The 13,800-nt window shown below is 42.2% G+C and overlaps 1 protein-coding gene across 1 annotated transcript in view; it reads right to left on the bottom strand.

Moving 5' to 3' along the window:
• The window catches only part of IFT80 (intraflagellar transport 80), a 474,284-nt gene that overhangs the window by 72,961 nt on the left and 387,523 nt on the right, over positions 1-13,800 (bottom strand). Inside the window, exon 14 of the mRNA XM_086944208.1 lies at positions 9,126-9,261. Coding sequence (XP_086800334.1) covers positions 9,126-9,261 — 136 coding nt within the window. The remainder of the gene's footprint in view (positions 1-9,125; positions 9,262-13,800) is intronic.

The raw sequence follows: 13,800 nt of genomic DNA, 5'->3' as shown, positions 1-13,800 counted from the left end.
TTGATACGCTAGAATGGCCATATCTAATGGCGGTCCTCAAGAAGCTGGGCTTCGGCCCTAACTTCATTGGTTGGGTGAAGCTCCTCTATACAGACCCACTAGCCCGAGTGGTAGTTAATAATAAGATCTCCGAGGCGTTCTCCCTTGGTAGGGGAACTGGACAGGGTTTCCCACTCTTACCCCTACTCTTCTCTCTTTCTTTCGAGGCTTTGGCGGCCTGGATATGGCGAGACCCCTCTATAAGGTGACTCAAGTGGGTGGAGGGGGGGGAAGACCGCATCTCCCTGTGCGTAGACGACATCCTCTTATATCTCCCTTCTCCCCAGAGGTCACTGAGAGTTGTCCTTGATATTTTCACCAGTTTTGGGAGGAACTCTGGTTATAGAATAAACTGGAGCAAGTTGCTGCTGTATGTTCTGCATGGAAGCCCTCCCTCTCTGCCACGGGGCTGCCGCATGTTAGCCGCCTCAGAAGGATTTAAATACTTGAGCATTTTTCTCACAGCCAATGCTAAACTTTGTTAGTAGAGTAATCTCCTTCCCCCACTACAAATATTCAGACGCGATTCTGCGACCTGGAAGACGCTGCTGCTGTCATTATTGGGTATATGCAGCACTTTTCAAAATGATGACCCTCCCACGCTTCCTGTGCGCCCTGCAGAACTACCCTGACCTGGTTCCGACCAGGTTCTTCAACAAAATTGAAAGCACTCAGAGGGACTTATTATGGGACGGTAAACCGCGTATAGCACTACACAAACTCACACTTGGATGGTACGATGGGGGCATAGGACTCCCCGACATCAAAAAATACTATTGGACGGCCCACTTAGCGGCCATAAACCACTGCACCTATCGTATTGGGGATGACCCTGGCTACAGAATGGACAGATGTCTACTCCCAGGAGGTAACTTTAGCAGAGCGCTCTATTCAAGACCCAACAGGTACTCACTAACAGGAACCACAAAGCACTCAGTCCAGCTCTGGCACAAGGTTAACTGAAAATTAGGTTGGTCTAAGAAGCTCACACTCGCCACCCACTGTGGGACGCTGAACAACTGGGCTCCCTTGGGAGGTCAAGAGGTTTTGACAAATGGGATCTAATTGTTCTATCCCGCATTGGGGTTCTCTGGGGAGTGGATGGGGTGGTTATGTTTGCCTCACTTCAACAGACACACAAACTAGCAGATTCAGAGTATTTCACGTATATACAAGTTAGACACTCCCTTCAAACTAATCTCCTCGTAGGGTTCTCCCCACCGGAATCCTCCCCCCTCGAGGATAGACTACTTGATGGATACCGACCAGGTAAGGCCATCTCTCTCACGTACAAAAAAGTCAAACAATACACCAGACCCCCTCGTCTCATTGAGGGAACGATGGGAAAGGGATGGACTAGACCTAGATAATGAGGAATGACAGGAGGCAGTGTCGCCCCCCAGGGAAGTTGCTATTTCATCGAGACTGGGACTGGTCCAACTAAAAATTCTACACAGAACGTATATCTCTGGTCCCAGACTGGTACACATGGGCAGGGCTAATGAGCGGTTATGTAGAAGACAGTGCGGACTAGAGGGTTCCTTCATGCATAACATATGGGAGTGTGCGCTGTTTCAGGAATATTGGAGGAAGGTGCACGAGTGCATGAATAAAGTGAGGGGTCTGGTGATTCAGCTGGAAGCCAAGCGGTGCCTTTTGAATGTATGGGAGCCCACAGACCTTACCAGCAAGAGCAAACTCTGGGCAACATTAGGACAAGTGGTGGCAAAAATAAATATTGCCCGGTTATCGGGAGCGACTGTATTGCCTACACTGGGAGCCTGGAAAGTAGACATGGACTGGAGTATGCTTAGGGAAAAAACAGTTTATGTTGCACGCGGCTGCCCCCAAAAATGGTTGGTGGTCTGGGATAAATGAAATATATATCGTGGTAATATTTGTGAGCCTCCGCCTCTCCTCCCTCGTGATGAACCATTATCGCCTTGACCCTAATGCTATTGCTGTATGTACCGTGATATGACGTGTGGAATTCATTACAAGAATTGTGATATGGCAACTCATTTTTTATGTACTGTAGTGACCTCACCCTTCCTTGTTAATAAAAACAGAATACAAGAAAAAGTGCTCCGAGATCCCGTACCCAGGCAGATTCAAAGCCTCATTGACAAACGTACACAGAGATACTGATATAAAGAATCCAAATTCTTTCAATCAAGTAGGGAGTGGCTTCAAATGTGGTGGACGGGTTACTCCATCACAAATGTCAGCCTTATTATATTCTATGGCACTTGTAATAAGGCGGACGATATGTCAGTCACATTTGTGACAATAGTAAGTAATTCTTTATTATGTATGATTAATTAAAACATTTGCATACACTTAACAATAAAAAGTTTCTTATTCATAATTCAATGGATAAAACAGTGTTGTGACAAAGTAACCTGTCTGCTAAACTTTCAATCAGGCACTTTGTTTAGAATATTTTCCAATGTAGTATTTCAAGACTAGGAGTAAGAACACAAGTAAATGCAGAGGAGGGAATAAGGGTAGACTACAGTGGAGAAAACGCACAAAGTTGTAACATTGTGGACATCGATAAAAATGTCCTATAGTTCACATGACCAATTTCCACATTTTAATTGAATGTGAACATGTTCAGAAGATGCATACAATTACTCATGAATAGAGGCATACACCTTCCCGTTTGCAGAGTTTGTAAGGAGATAGTTTTCTCAAGTAGGAAATATTATGCTCTTGGTGGAAATAAATAGGAACCGAAAGGGTAAATGTGCGAATGGATGTTTCCACCAAACTTACTCATGTGGACTGTCCACCCTGCAAACAATCCTCCCAACTAATTATAGGGAACCAGGAGTACTTGAGAAAAATTATAACCGGCAAAGATTCCAAATGTACTTATCGAAACCTTTGTGCAGCCCAAATATAAATAAAATGTCACGATGACGAAACTGAATTACAACCAATTGAATTACCTAGTTCCCAAAACAGCCATAGTAATGACTAATGGGCTCATTTAGCTTTTGTTGTTTGACCCACCAACCTGCTGGATGTCAAATACCTTAGACTCCACCCTCCCCTAGCCCCCTAGTACACCACTGCACGCCATTATTACAGAGATCCCTGATTTCGTGGGGGATATCTATGTCTACAGTTCATCTTATGGTGAGTGGATACTGTGCAAGCAGAGCAGAAACTCAAGCAGGTGTGACTTTTTTTTACATTTTGTTTCAGAAACAAACTCCCAAGGAAGACGTTTTTTTCAGGGGGGAAAAAACAATGACCAGAATACACAAGGCATCTTCTCCTGGACATGTCAGTGCCATTTTTGTATTTTTCTTGCACTGGACGGGTAGACAAGGGCGGGGTAAAAGACTCACTGGTAAATAAGTAATGGTTACCCTGCTCTAAGGTTGAAAGATGGCCTCCAAAGTGAATGGCCAAAGGACCACCGGGTCAAGGGTTTACAATGGTGGAGGTAACGAAGGATCTGCCACTGGCAATTAGGCGACTACCTGCCCCTTAAGTAAAGCTGGTGCACCCCAAGGTCAGCTCCCACTCTGCCAGTTTGTGCCAGACCTACGACTCCAGTGAACTCTAACTGACACCCTAAGGTTCTATCAACACAGTAGTCTCTAGAAAGAGCTTTCAAGCACCATAAACTTAGTAAGCCACCCAGCCTTTAATCTATGGCTCCCTAAATTACACCAAAGCCATACATACTGGAGGCACAGGCTGAAAGCAAATACTTGCTCAAATCATACATACATCTTGCTCAAGGCCAGAGAGCAGTACAGGCTCTCAGTAAAAAAAATTCTTACTCCTAATAATGGTATTCATCTTACACAAAACATCTCTGATGCCTAACACCAGAAATATTGCGACCCAAATGCTGTTTATGGAAACTATCAACAAGAGAATGCATTTAAACTGGTTCAGCATAAATCAATGTAAAAGTGATTTACTTCTAACCTGTCAACAGTTAAACGCAATTCTTTGCACTAGTATGTTGCCAGACTAGATAAGGATTGGACTCAGGTGGAATATGGTTCAAAGAGATGGAACGAGGTTTCAGTAAACGGGACAGGATTGGGAAAGATGGGGCAGGATTGGGAAAGATGGGGCAGGATTGGGAAAGATGGGGCAGGATTGGGAAAGATGGGGCAGGATTCCATAAGATGGAGCAGGATTCCAGAAGATGGAGCAAGATTCCAGGAGCAAGCAATTAGGAGGGAGAAATGCACCCCCACAGTTACCAGAGGACTCCCGACCTAACGATTGGCAGCTCTGTACCCTTTATATAGTAAACTAACGAGAACTGCAGAATAGAGGAACAGGCAGTGAGCAAAGAGGAAGAGAAGGCGGACATGATGGATTGGTCAGTCATGGTCATTTTCAATGGAAAGGAGCTATCGTGCAAACAAAAAAAGTACATAACCCCAGCCACGCGACCCATGCAGAGAGAAAGCATAACATTGAGGTTAACAGTAGGAACAACCCAGAAGTTCAAAAAAGGAAGTGAGTATTAGGTAAGTGAAAGGAAATAAAACGTTCAGCGCTTTCCTGGGGACGTCCCAGAGCAGTCCTTAGATTTGCGTGTTGTACGTGCGCTTTCTGCCAGGCACATTCATTTTGCCTCCTGGGCACAAACATCAGCGTTTTCTCCACTGTGCAATCTAACAGGAAAAAAGCTGGTGAGTGGGAGAATGATTTTTTCCAGCAAGGAAACACCAAAAGCGCCTCACCAGACAGTACCTGTACTAAAGAGAGAAGAGAACATGTTCGAGTTGTGCTTTCGGGTCAAGGTATCCCGTTTGTCACTGTGTTCACTTTTGCAATATAGTTCCCCACCACCACCTTCCCATGTTTGAGCACAAGACTTGTCAGGAAAGGTACAGAGAAACTTTTGTACCAAATAAGGAGCACTGACAGAAGGGGTCACAACCCAAGATCTCTCACTAGCAGATCCAATCAATACTTTAAAGCCTGGTTCACCTGGGTCATTTTCCTAAAAGGAGCCGACACCATAACGACCAACAGCCAAACGAACTCAGGGAAAAAGAGCGAGATATGGCTGTCACTAGACAACTACTTGTCATCTCATAAACCACCCTAAACACCCAGACCAGACAATACTGCATAATCCACACACGCATCCTACTCAACAACATAATGCGCCTATGTCTCTCTCTACTACACCTCTCTTCTTTTGATCTTCTATCTCCTCACACCACCAGGGGTGCGAAAAGATAACCAGACAGGTTGCAAGGGGGCAAGGGGGGAAATGGAAACGTGCAAGCCGGGCGAGAAGAAGATGTAACAAACTGGAGAATGGACTGTCAAGAGCCAAACTAATACAAGCCGATCTAGACAATGCTTGACCCTCCCCCCCCCCCCCGGTGCTTTTTTCTTCACTTTTTCCCCATGTGATTCACCCTGTACCATGTAAATATGCTCTTTATTTTCAATAAAAAATTACTGAAATAAAAAAAAAAGAAATTTCAGGCAACCTTGAAAAAGAAAACGGTTTCAGATTTCGTACTCTGGATGATGTAATAAAATATGAGGAGTGGATATGTGTCCGAAAAAAAGGTCAGTGACATATGGAGTAAATTGGGAAACATGAAAAACACAATACATCTTCCATGTGGAAGGCAGTTTTAGACAAAATGTCACTGTAGCATCTCAAGTTTTGCTGAAGGCGTTGGTTGAACCACTCGGTTTGACCATTCGTCGTTTGAGGATGGGAGGAGAGAGAGAGCGCAAGAGAGAGAGAGAGCACGAGAGAGCGTGAGTGAGCAAGAGTGCTGAATGTCAAACACAACGACTTCCTCAAACAAGTTATGATTTGGGAACCTTGATCAGAGATTATGAGAGATTTTAATCCAAGTAGGTTAAGCATTTTGCTATAATCTCAGCAGGTGAAAACCACTTCAAGGAAGGGAAATGTGCCATTTTGGTTAAATTATCCACCAAGACCATTATAACTTGGATTCCTTCTGACTCAGGAAGATTCACAATAAAGTCAGTAGAAATGGCATGCAAAGAATGAATGCAGGTTCAGGAACTCCACAAACAGAAAGAAGATTCCCATACTGTTTATTATGCTGTGCCTTACCCTGAGCTCAAATCAGACAGGAACTGACTTAGGATGAACATCATTCTTGACTGTTGACCACAAAAAAGAAAGCTGGACTCATTGTAATTTAGCATTTACGACATGATGTCTAGCTTTTGCAGAGTCCTAGCACATTCTCAGATATTCTTTTTGTAGCTTCTGAGTGAGAACCCTAATTGCTCCATGTGCAAGATTCAGATGATCATGCTGAGTAACAGGGAATTGTTCAAAACTGGGAGAACTGAGGTTGTTACTATCATTGTGACTTTATAAAAAAAAATGAGTGTACTACTCCCACATTCCAGTCAATGGGAAATTCTTTTTTGCCATACAGGGTTGAAAGCTTCTGGATAACAGTGAGACCAGAAGAATGCTTCTGTCCTCTTGTATGAAAGTTATGCAGAAGTTGTATGTGCAAAGAAATAAGCCCAGCACATAGACAACTATTGAGAGACTACATTTTTAATACATTGCAGATTTTGATGGCTAGTTTACATTCCAAAAGGTTTTCGAGTTTCTATAAGCAAATGTCTCCATTCTTCACAAATTTTATTACTGCAACTCTCTTTCGAGAATAGAGCAGTTTCTTTCACAGGGAGTCATGGTATGAGAAAGGTAGCTGATTGGATGTTCTGACCCATCATCAACCTGTCTTTGAAGTAGTACAGCTTCTATTACCCTTTCTGAAGAATAAGCTTCCTCAATACATTTTTTAAGAGGATACGGGCGGCGAAGAATTGGAGACAGAGTAAAAGCCATCTTGAAGACTTTTAAAGCTTTTCAGACGTTAAATACCTGATAAAACCCTTTGCAACATATTCCTTTATGAGTATTTTAGTTGTGTATAATAAACTCTTAGAAGCCCTCACTAACAAAAACCTATCCCTAATATACAGGAAAATATTATATAATGTTCTGGACCCTTTAAGACCGCAGGTTGACAGGCTTCGAATATATGAACGATGAAAAATTGGAAGCAATGTTGCAGTCCCACAGAACAGTAGCCATCACAGCAGGATTCCCCTTGAACAATTACAAATTCTACACAGGGCTTATAACTTCATAAAAAGCTTATCTAGGATTGACAGGAACATAGCCGGCTTGTGCCTCAGGGACTTTGGCTAATCTGACACCTTCATGCACATATAACGGCCATGTCCACTATTGAGTCCATACTGGAAGGAAGCGGCTAGGTGCCTAACACAGGTTACAGGGGTCGCCATAAAAAAATGTGAAATGATACATATATTGATTGTATGAGGTGAAGGCATCAAAGCCACATACTCTCAAAATACTGTGAACCCTAAGAAATTGAATTGTGGAAAAAAATATGACTGGGTAATACTGGCTCAAAAATATGTACATCAGTGGAGGGGTGCCCTCAAAAATGGGAGAAGATTTGGGGTTCATGGAGGGCATTTATAGGGATGTAATGAAATAATAGTTGGAGACCCAACTTAGCACAAGAGTGACCGTGGTAGGCCCTCCACTGGACTAACCCATTTAGTAACCCTAGACATATCATACTGCCTCTAATAACCTAAAAAAACATCATTTGATTTTCATAGATTGTGGCAACTATAATTGTGACTGGTTTTGTTAGTCTTCTAATTATCATTAAAAAAAATACAAAATAAAATAAAACTTTGTAGAATCGTCACAGAAGTAAAGAACACTCTTACATATTGCTGGAAGTTCCAGGGCTGCCACGGTCTGCTTAAAAGCAGCATCTTCGAGCTGTAGTTGTTGACTCTCCTTGAGCCTGTTGTTGGAGCTCTTGTGGTTGTTGTTGAAGGGTCCTGACCTCCAGATTTATAAACGACCACGAAATGACCAAGCTGGTGGTCAGTTGGCAGGAACCGCTGTCATGGCTGTTCCTGCCAATGCATTTCGCTGTTGGTGCAGGGCTCTGTCAACATGACAGAGTCTTGCACCAAACAATTTTCTTTTTTTGTTTTCAGAAAAATAATCCCGAAACAGAATTTTCTTTTTGAAAATAGAAAACAAAATTGAGCCTCCCTCACCATGGAAGTCATCTCTCATGATGAGGAGAGCATTCATTCTTTTTTTTTTTTACAGTTCCTCATCACCCGGGTTTGCCTGCTGGTGACAGACAGCAAAACAAAAAAATGGCTATATGTCTGCCCATCCTAATTGAGCGGACGGACATGTAGGCAAGTCTCTTGTGGCTCTTACTACATCGGGCCACCAGAGGGGTCTAACCATGGTGGAGAAGGATTAGTCTCCACTATGGTTACACCCATGTAAGCCCGCATATAAATCGGGTGGGTGGACCCTCATCTTAGCAGTAAGGATATCCCGTGGCCGGTGCAACAGAGAATCCTTCCCACCAAATGATAAATCGCATTTATTCCTGAAGTCATAGTTTCATGTTGAAGATGGTTTGTTGCAACAATGTCTACTGCCTCCAGGTCATAGTTTGGAGGAAAAAAACAATGCCATAAAAATCCTCCAGGCAGCCAGGAGAATCCAAGAAGAGAACAATCGAAGAACCTGGCTCTCAAAAACCCCAGAGTAGATGAGGGCCGGACCCAGATGAGCAAGGTTTGAGGAGATTTAGCGGATTCTACAAGATCAAAAGTCCATTAGCTGAAGAAGGATTCCAGGTGCAAGTGACCAGGATGGAGAAAACCACAGCCACAGTTACCATAACACTTGCAAAGCAATGAACAGCAGCTCAAATCCCCATATGTAGTGTACACATTGGAAATTAAGAACATAGGAACAGGGTATAACCAAAACCAAAGAGGAAAGAAATCTAGAACAACTGGACTTCAAATCTAAGAAAATGTGCTTGTACTTCCAAATATTGGCCTGTCCTCTGGCTTGCTTCCAGTTCTTATAATCTGATCAAATTCAGTCTTTGAGAAGTTCTTGCCTAAAATGGTTTAAGTTATTTGTCCACATGGGGAGACAGTGAAACAAAACCTGTCCTATACAGATACGCTTTAATAACTGTAATTCTTACCAATTTTCACAACTCTCTGTTCTTTCCCAAACCTCCGAACAGGAGAGATATACAGATCTCTGTTCTTGTCGATGTATGCAATTTTTCTTTCATTTGCAGGTCCTTTTTGATCCAAGGCAATCTCTACAACTTCAATCTATGAAAATATTATTGTAAACACAGAATTGCCACACATCATTAAACTTGAAACACAGCTTAACTGACCACGTTAACTGCTACACATTTACAAAATATATATTTCAAAAAGAAGTAATAAAATTACGTTGATAAAACCTAGAATTGGCATGTTGCCGTCAGGATACTGCAGTCTAACTAATGCCAACGGTATGGTAGCCACAATATTTATAATTACACACTCTCACCAATATTCCGCTTAAAAATAATGAGAAAGGATAAGTCTTAAACATAATCAGACCTGAAAATCCATATCATGTCATGATACAAATGGCCCAGAGTCTTTATATCCCAGCATTTACAAGCAGAAGGATATCATGTTTTCAAACCTTGCTGATTACGGCACGGAAAAGATTGAATAGTTACTTACCTGTAAGCCTGGTTCTCCTTCTGAGCACGTTTTCAAAGGAAATATGTTTCACATTCACTTTTCGTCAGAAAAGTCATATCTTTCTACATGAAGTAAAATAATTTAGCATCCTAATAAAAGGCTATACTTGCCAATTCCATTGATATACTTTTAAAAACACCACGTGATATAGGTGACAAGGCAAATCAAGAGAGAACCTTGTAAACATATGCACAGACCTCCAGGTGAATGGCTGACAAATCTCTGCAATAGGAATATTTCTCAATAAAGCAGTAGCAGTTACCTCTAGTAGAGTGATATTTCGGATTATCAGTCAAATTTTCATTAGCTTTTTCATAGCATAGTAGGATATGCATCTACAGAGGAATTTAAGTGCCCAGTCCTACACATAAAAGTCTAAGGTCTGCAAATAAGTTTAGTTCTCCTTATATCTTTTGTTTTTTCGAAATAAAGTGTAAACACTATCCTCAAATCTAATGAATCAAGAGATTCTTCAGCTAGGTTGGTAGGATTATAAAAGAAAGATGGCTTAGAAATAGATTGATTTCCATGAAAATCCTAACATCACCTAATGTTGAAAACTCTGATGTGATCACATGACCACACACAGAACATTGTGCAGGGTTCACGGGGCCACAATGCCTGGATCTCGCCAACACTGTGTGAAGATGTTCTAGATTTCAAGGAAGGCAGCTCTCCATGAAGAAAACCTTTGTGAATTGAGGGGATGGTCTTCCTATTGGTGGGAACATTTTCTTAATTCCTCCAATAAACAACTGGGAATTCGTAAAAAGGACTTTGAAGGAGATTTCAGATAGGCAGTAATAGCTGCAAATGAACTTTAATTGAAAAGAATTAGAATCCTGGTCAGGCTTAACGAAGACGCTTGGTTTGATTAAAGTTTCTTTTACGTACACCTGATGCAAACTCTCTTTCATCTGAAGGTGTATGAAGCTTTGGTTGATTATTATTTGGGTTCTTTCAGAATATTCACACTCTCCTGCAGCAGGGTCAAGTTTCAATATTGTAAGAGTTCAGAAGTCAGGCTCTCAAATTCAAAGATGGTCAGTTGAGATGGAGAATCTGGCCCACAATAGTTTGAAGGAGAATCTGCCTGCATGACAACCTCCTGTGTGGACGTTCTGAAAGGTGAAGGGGGTCTGTAAACCACCACTGTCTGAGCTACACTGGCACTATTAGAATCCTCCTAGCTCTTGAGTATGCCAGCTTGATGACAACCACTAGTTTTGGTGGAATTGGCGGAAAGGTGTACAGAAATTTACCCAGCCAGTTGATCCAAAGGACATTTCCCATTTTCCCCAGTTGGTAGAGTGTGAATGTGAATTCTGGGCATTTCTTTGTTGTCTGCATTTCTGAAGAGAATAAGCTGAGGAGAACCCAAGTCACAGAAGGTGTCATATAGAATGGCATCATTTAGCACCCACTTGTGGTTTTCTTGAAATATCCTGCTTAGGTAATCTGTTTCAGCATTTTGTGTCATACTTTTTTATTGGAGTGGATGCCTGGAAGATAATCAGCCATGATCCTTAGATTCCTGGCTGTCAACACTTTCCAGATGGATTAAGATTTCTGTGACAGCAATCTGGATCTTGTTCCCCTGCTAGCAAATAATGCAAGATTGTTGTATTGTATGTCAGAACAAGCATTGCTCCATCTTTAAAGGAAGGAAGGCCTCCATAGCTCGCTGGACGCCCCTTGGTTCCAGCAGGTTCATATGCTAAGACATCTCCTTGGAAGACCATGTCACTTGAATATGTAGATGATCCATATAGTCACCCCAACTGATCAGAGACATCAGTCATAGCTGTCTCAATCAGAACATTTTGATGAAGGTCAATTCTGTAACAAAAATTCTGTGGATGGCACCACTATAGAAGGGAATGAGCTGCATGAATAAACAACACAAGTTTGTACACCCATCCATCTGAGTAGTGGCACCATTGGTCTTCTTGGCATTGCTGTAATGGACGCACTTTAAGACTGGCGTTTGGGGCTAGGAAAATGCAGGGCGCCACAGTGCTCGGTTTTGCTGTCCAGTAGGTCTTTTTCAGTGGACTGCAACACTGCAGATGGATAGGTAATAGTCTCTCCTCCGAAGAATTTTTTTTTGCCCTTTGGGTGTCTTATTCTGCTCCAGTTAAGTGCTTGGACTTCACGTAATTGACATGTAACCACAGACGATGCAGGGTAGCAACTGTGTGCAGGAAATCCTAATGAGCATGTTGTGACATGTGCCTCCTGAGAGGTGCTGCTACTACAGCAATGCACTTCGAAAAAGTTCTTGGTGTAGATTTGAGACCTAACAGGAGAACCTTGTACTAGTAAGGGTTTCCCAACAATGACTGGCAGGATTTTCAAAGCTATTTCACAAGTGGAAATGGAAAAAAGCATACCGAAGATCTATATAGCATACCCAATCTCTTTGATAAAGTTGAGGGTAAATTTAAGGGCGTGCTAGCTTCCTTAACTTCTCTTTTTGCACCCATATGTTTGTCAGTTTGAGATTTAGAAAGGATCTGAACTCAATTTTGGGCCTTATTTCTTCACCAGAAAGTAGCAGGAAGAGACTCCAGTTCTTTTGGGGAGGAGGAACCCTCTCAACTTCCTGTTTGGTAAACGGTTGACCTCCTGGTGAAGATTGTACAGATGGTGATGATATGACGTTTTGGGGGGCATTTACAGAGGAGATGATCTGAACCACAAACAATACCCATTGTGCACAATATTCAGAAACCATCAGTTCTTTGTGATATTTTTCTACTCTTACAGAAAGTTTGAGATGCTTCACCCCACTATAGTGAGTAACAGAAGAGGGGGGAAAAATAAGGTGTCAGTGTCTCCAGTAAGTTGGCTTGACCGCCACTGCTGACGGATGGGGATCTCCTTTTCTTTTAGATGGAGATCTTTGTTGGTGGTAAGGCTGTCATTATTGTTAATGTTGCCCTTGGGGACACAGAGGGGCTTGGACCCTCTGTTGGTTATAGTGGGAATCATAGGGCCTGTGGAAATGCTTTTTTATGATCCTTCCTCTCCTGCAGTCCTACGCTCTTTAAGATTTCTATTTCAGGTAGGCCATCTCGTCAGCAGCATGTGAGCCAAACAAGGTGATACTGGAGAGGGGCAGGTTGAGGATTCTTACTTGTGCCTCTGATTTGGGACCTTTAAGACGTAGCCAGGATGACCATCTTAACGCTAAGTGCTGGCACTAGCTAAGGCAGACAGACTAGAAGTGTCTGCAGCAGCACGAAGGATCGGTTTAGAGACCATTATTTAGGAATTCTGTGAAGTTTTCCTGAGCTAATGTGTTAAGTCATTGGGGAACTGCTGTAGGAAACCCAAATGGACCCATCGTATCTGCCAAAAAGGGCAAAAGCACTGGCAGTCTTCATCACTGGTGCAGAGGTGCCACAGAGTTTTGAGATCACTGAATCCAAATGTGTACTCTCCTTGTCTAGCGGCATGGTAGATGAAAGAGTAGAAGCATGATTCTTTCTTGCCACAGATACAATAATAGAATGAGACTGAGTAACATTAGGGTTGCAGGTTGCTTCTCATCTAATAATGCAAGCACTCCCTTGAGGAAATCCAACACAATCCTATCAGTGGCCTGAATGTAGTCTATTATTCATAAAACAGATTCCAAACCTCATTAAGCTATTAAATTTGTCTTGTTACCTCTCTTTGCAAGACTTTTGAGGGCAATTATTGGCTAAGTAATTATTAGTTTGCTTTTGTAGTAGTGGCTTAAATTAGTGCCCTTTTAAGGTAGTATGGGACCTCACTTTATTGTAAAAAGAAGTTAAAGATTTTAGAGATCATACAGGCAATGCTGTCCATAGCAAAGCTGGAGGACATTCCATTGTCATGACTGATAAATTAATGATGTACAAAAGTGTCATAGTTTCTATTTAATGCAAAAACCACAGTTGATGGACAGAATGCAGAACAATGTCATACATTCACCCCAGTACAAAGATCTGGGCCTAGTAGTAGGGTAGGTGGGTAGTAGCGATCCACATTGTCATTAGGAGTAAAAGTTGTGTGTATCTCTTTTGAGCGGATCAAGGCTTAGGTGTTGTGTCTCTTTAGTTAAAAACCTCACTGGGGGAA

Source organism: Lissotriton vulgaris, chromosome 11 (assembly GCF_964263255.1).
Source record: "Lissotriton vulgaris chromosome 11, aLisVul1.2, whole genome shotgun sequence".
Taxonomy (NCBI): Eukaryota; Metazoa; Chordata; class Amphibia; order Caudata; family Salamandridae; genus Lissotriton; species Lissotriton vulgaris.
This window is presented reverse-complemented; position numbering and strand designations above follow the sequence as displayed.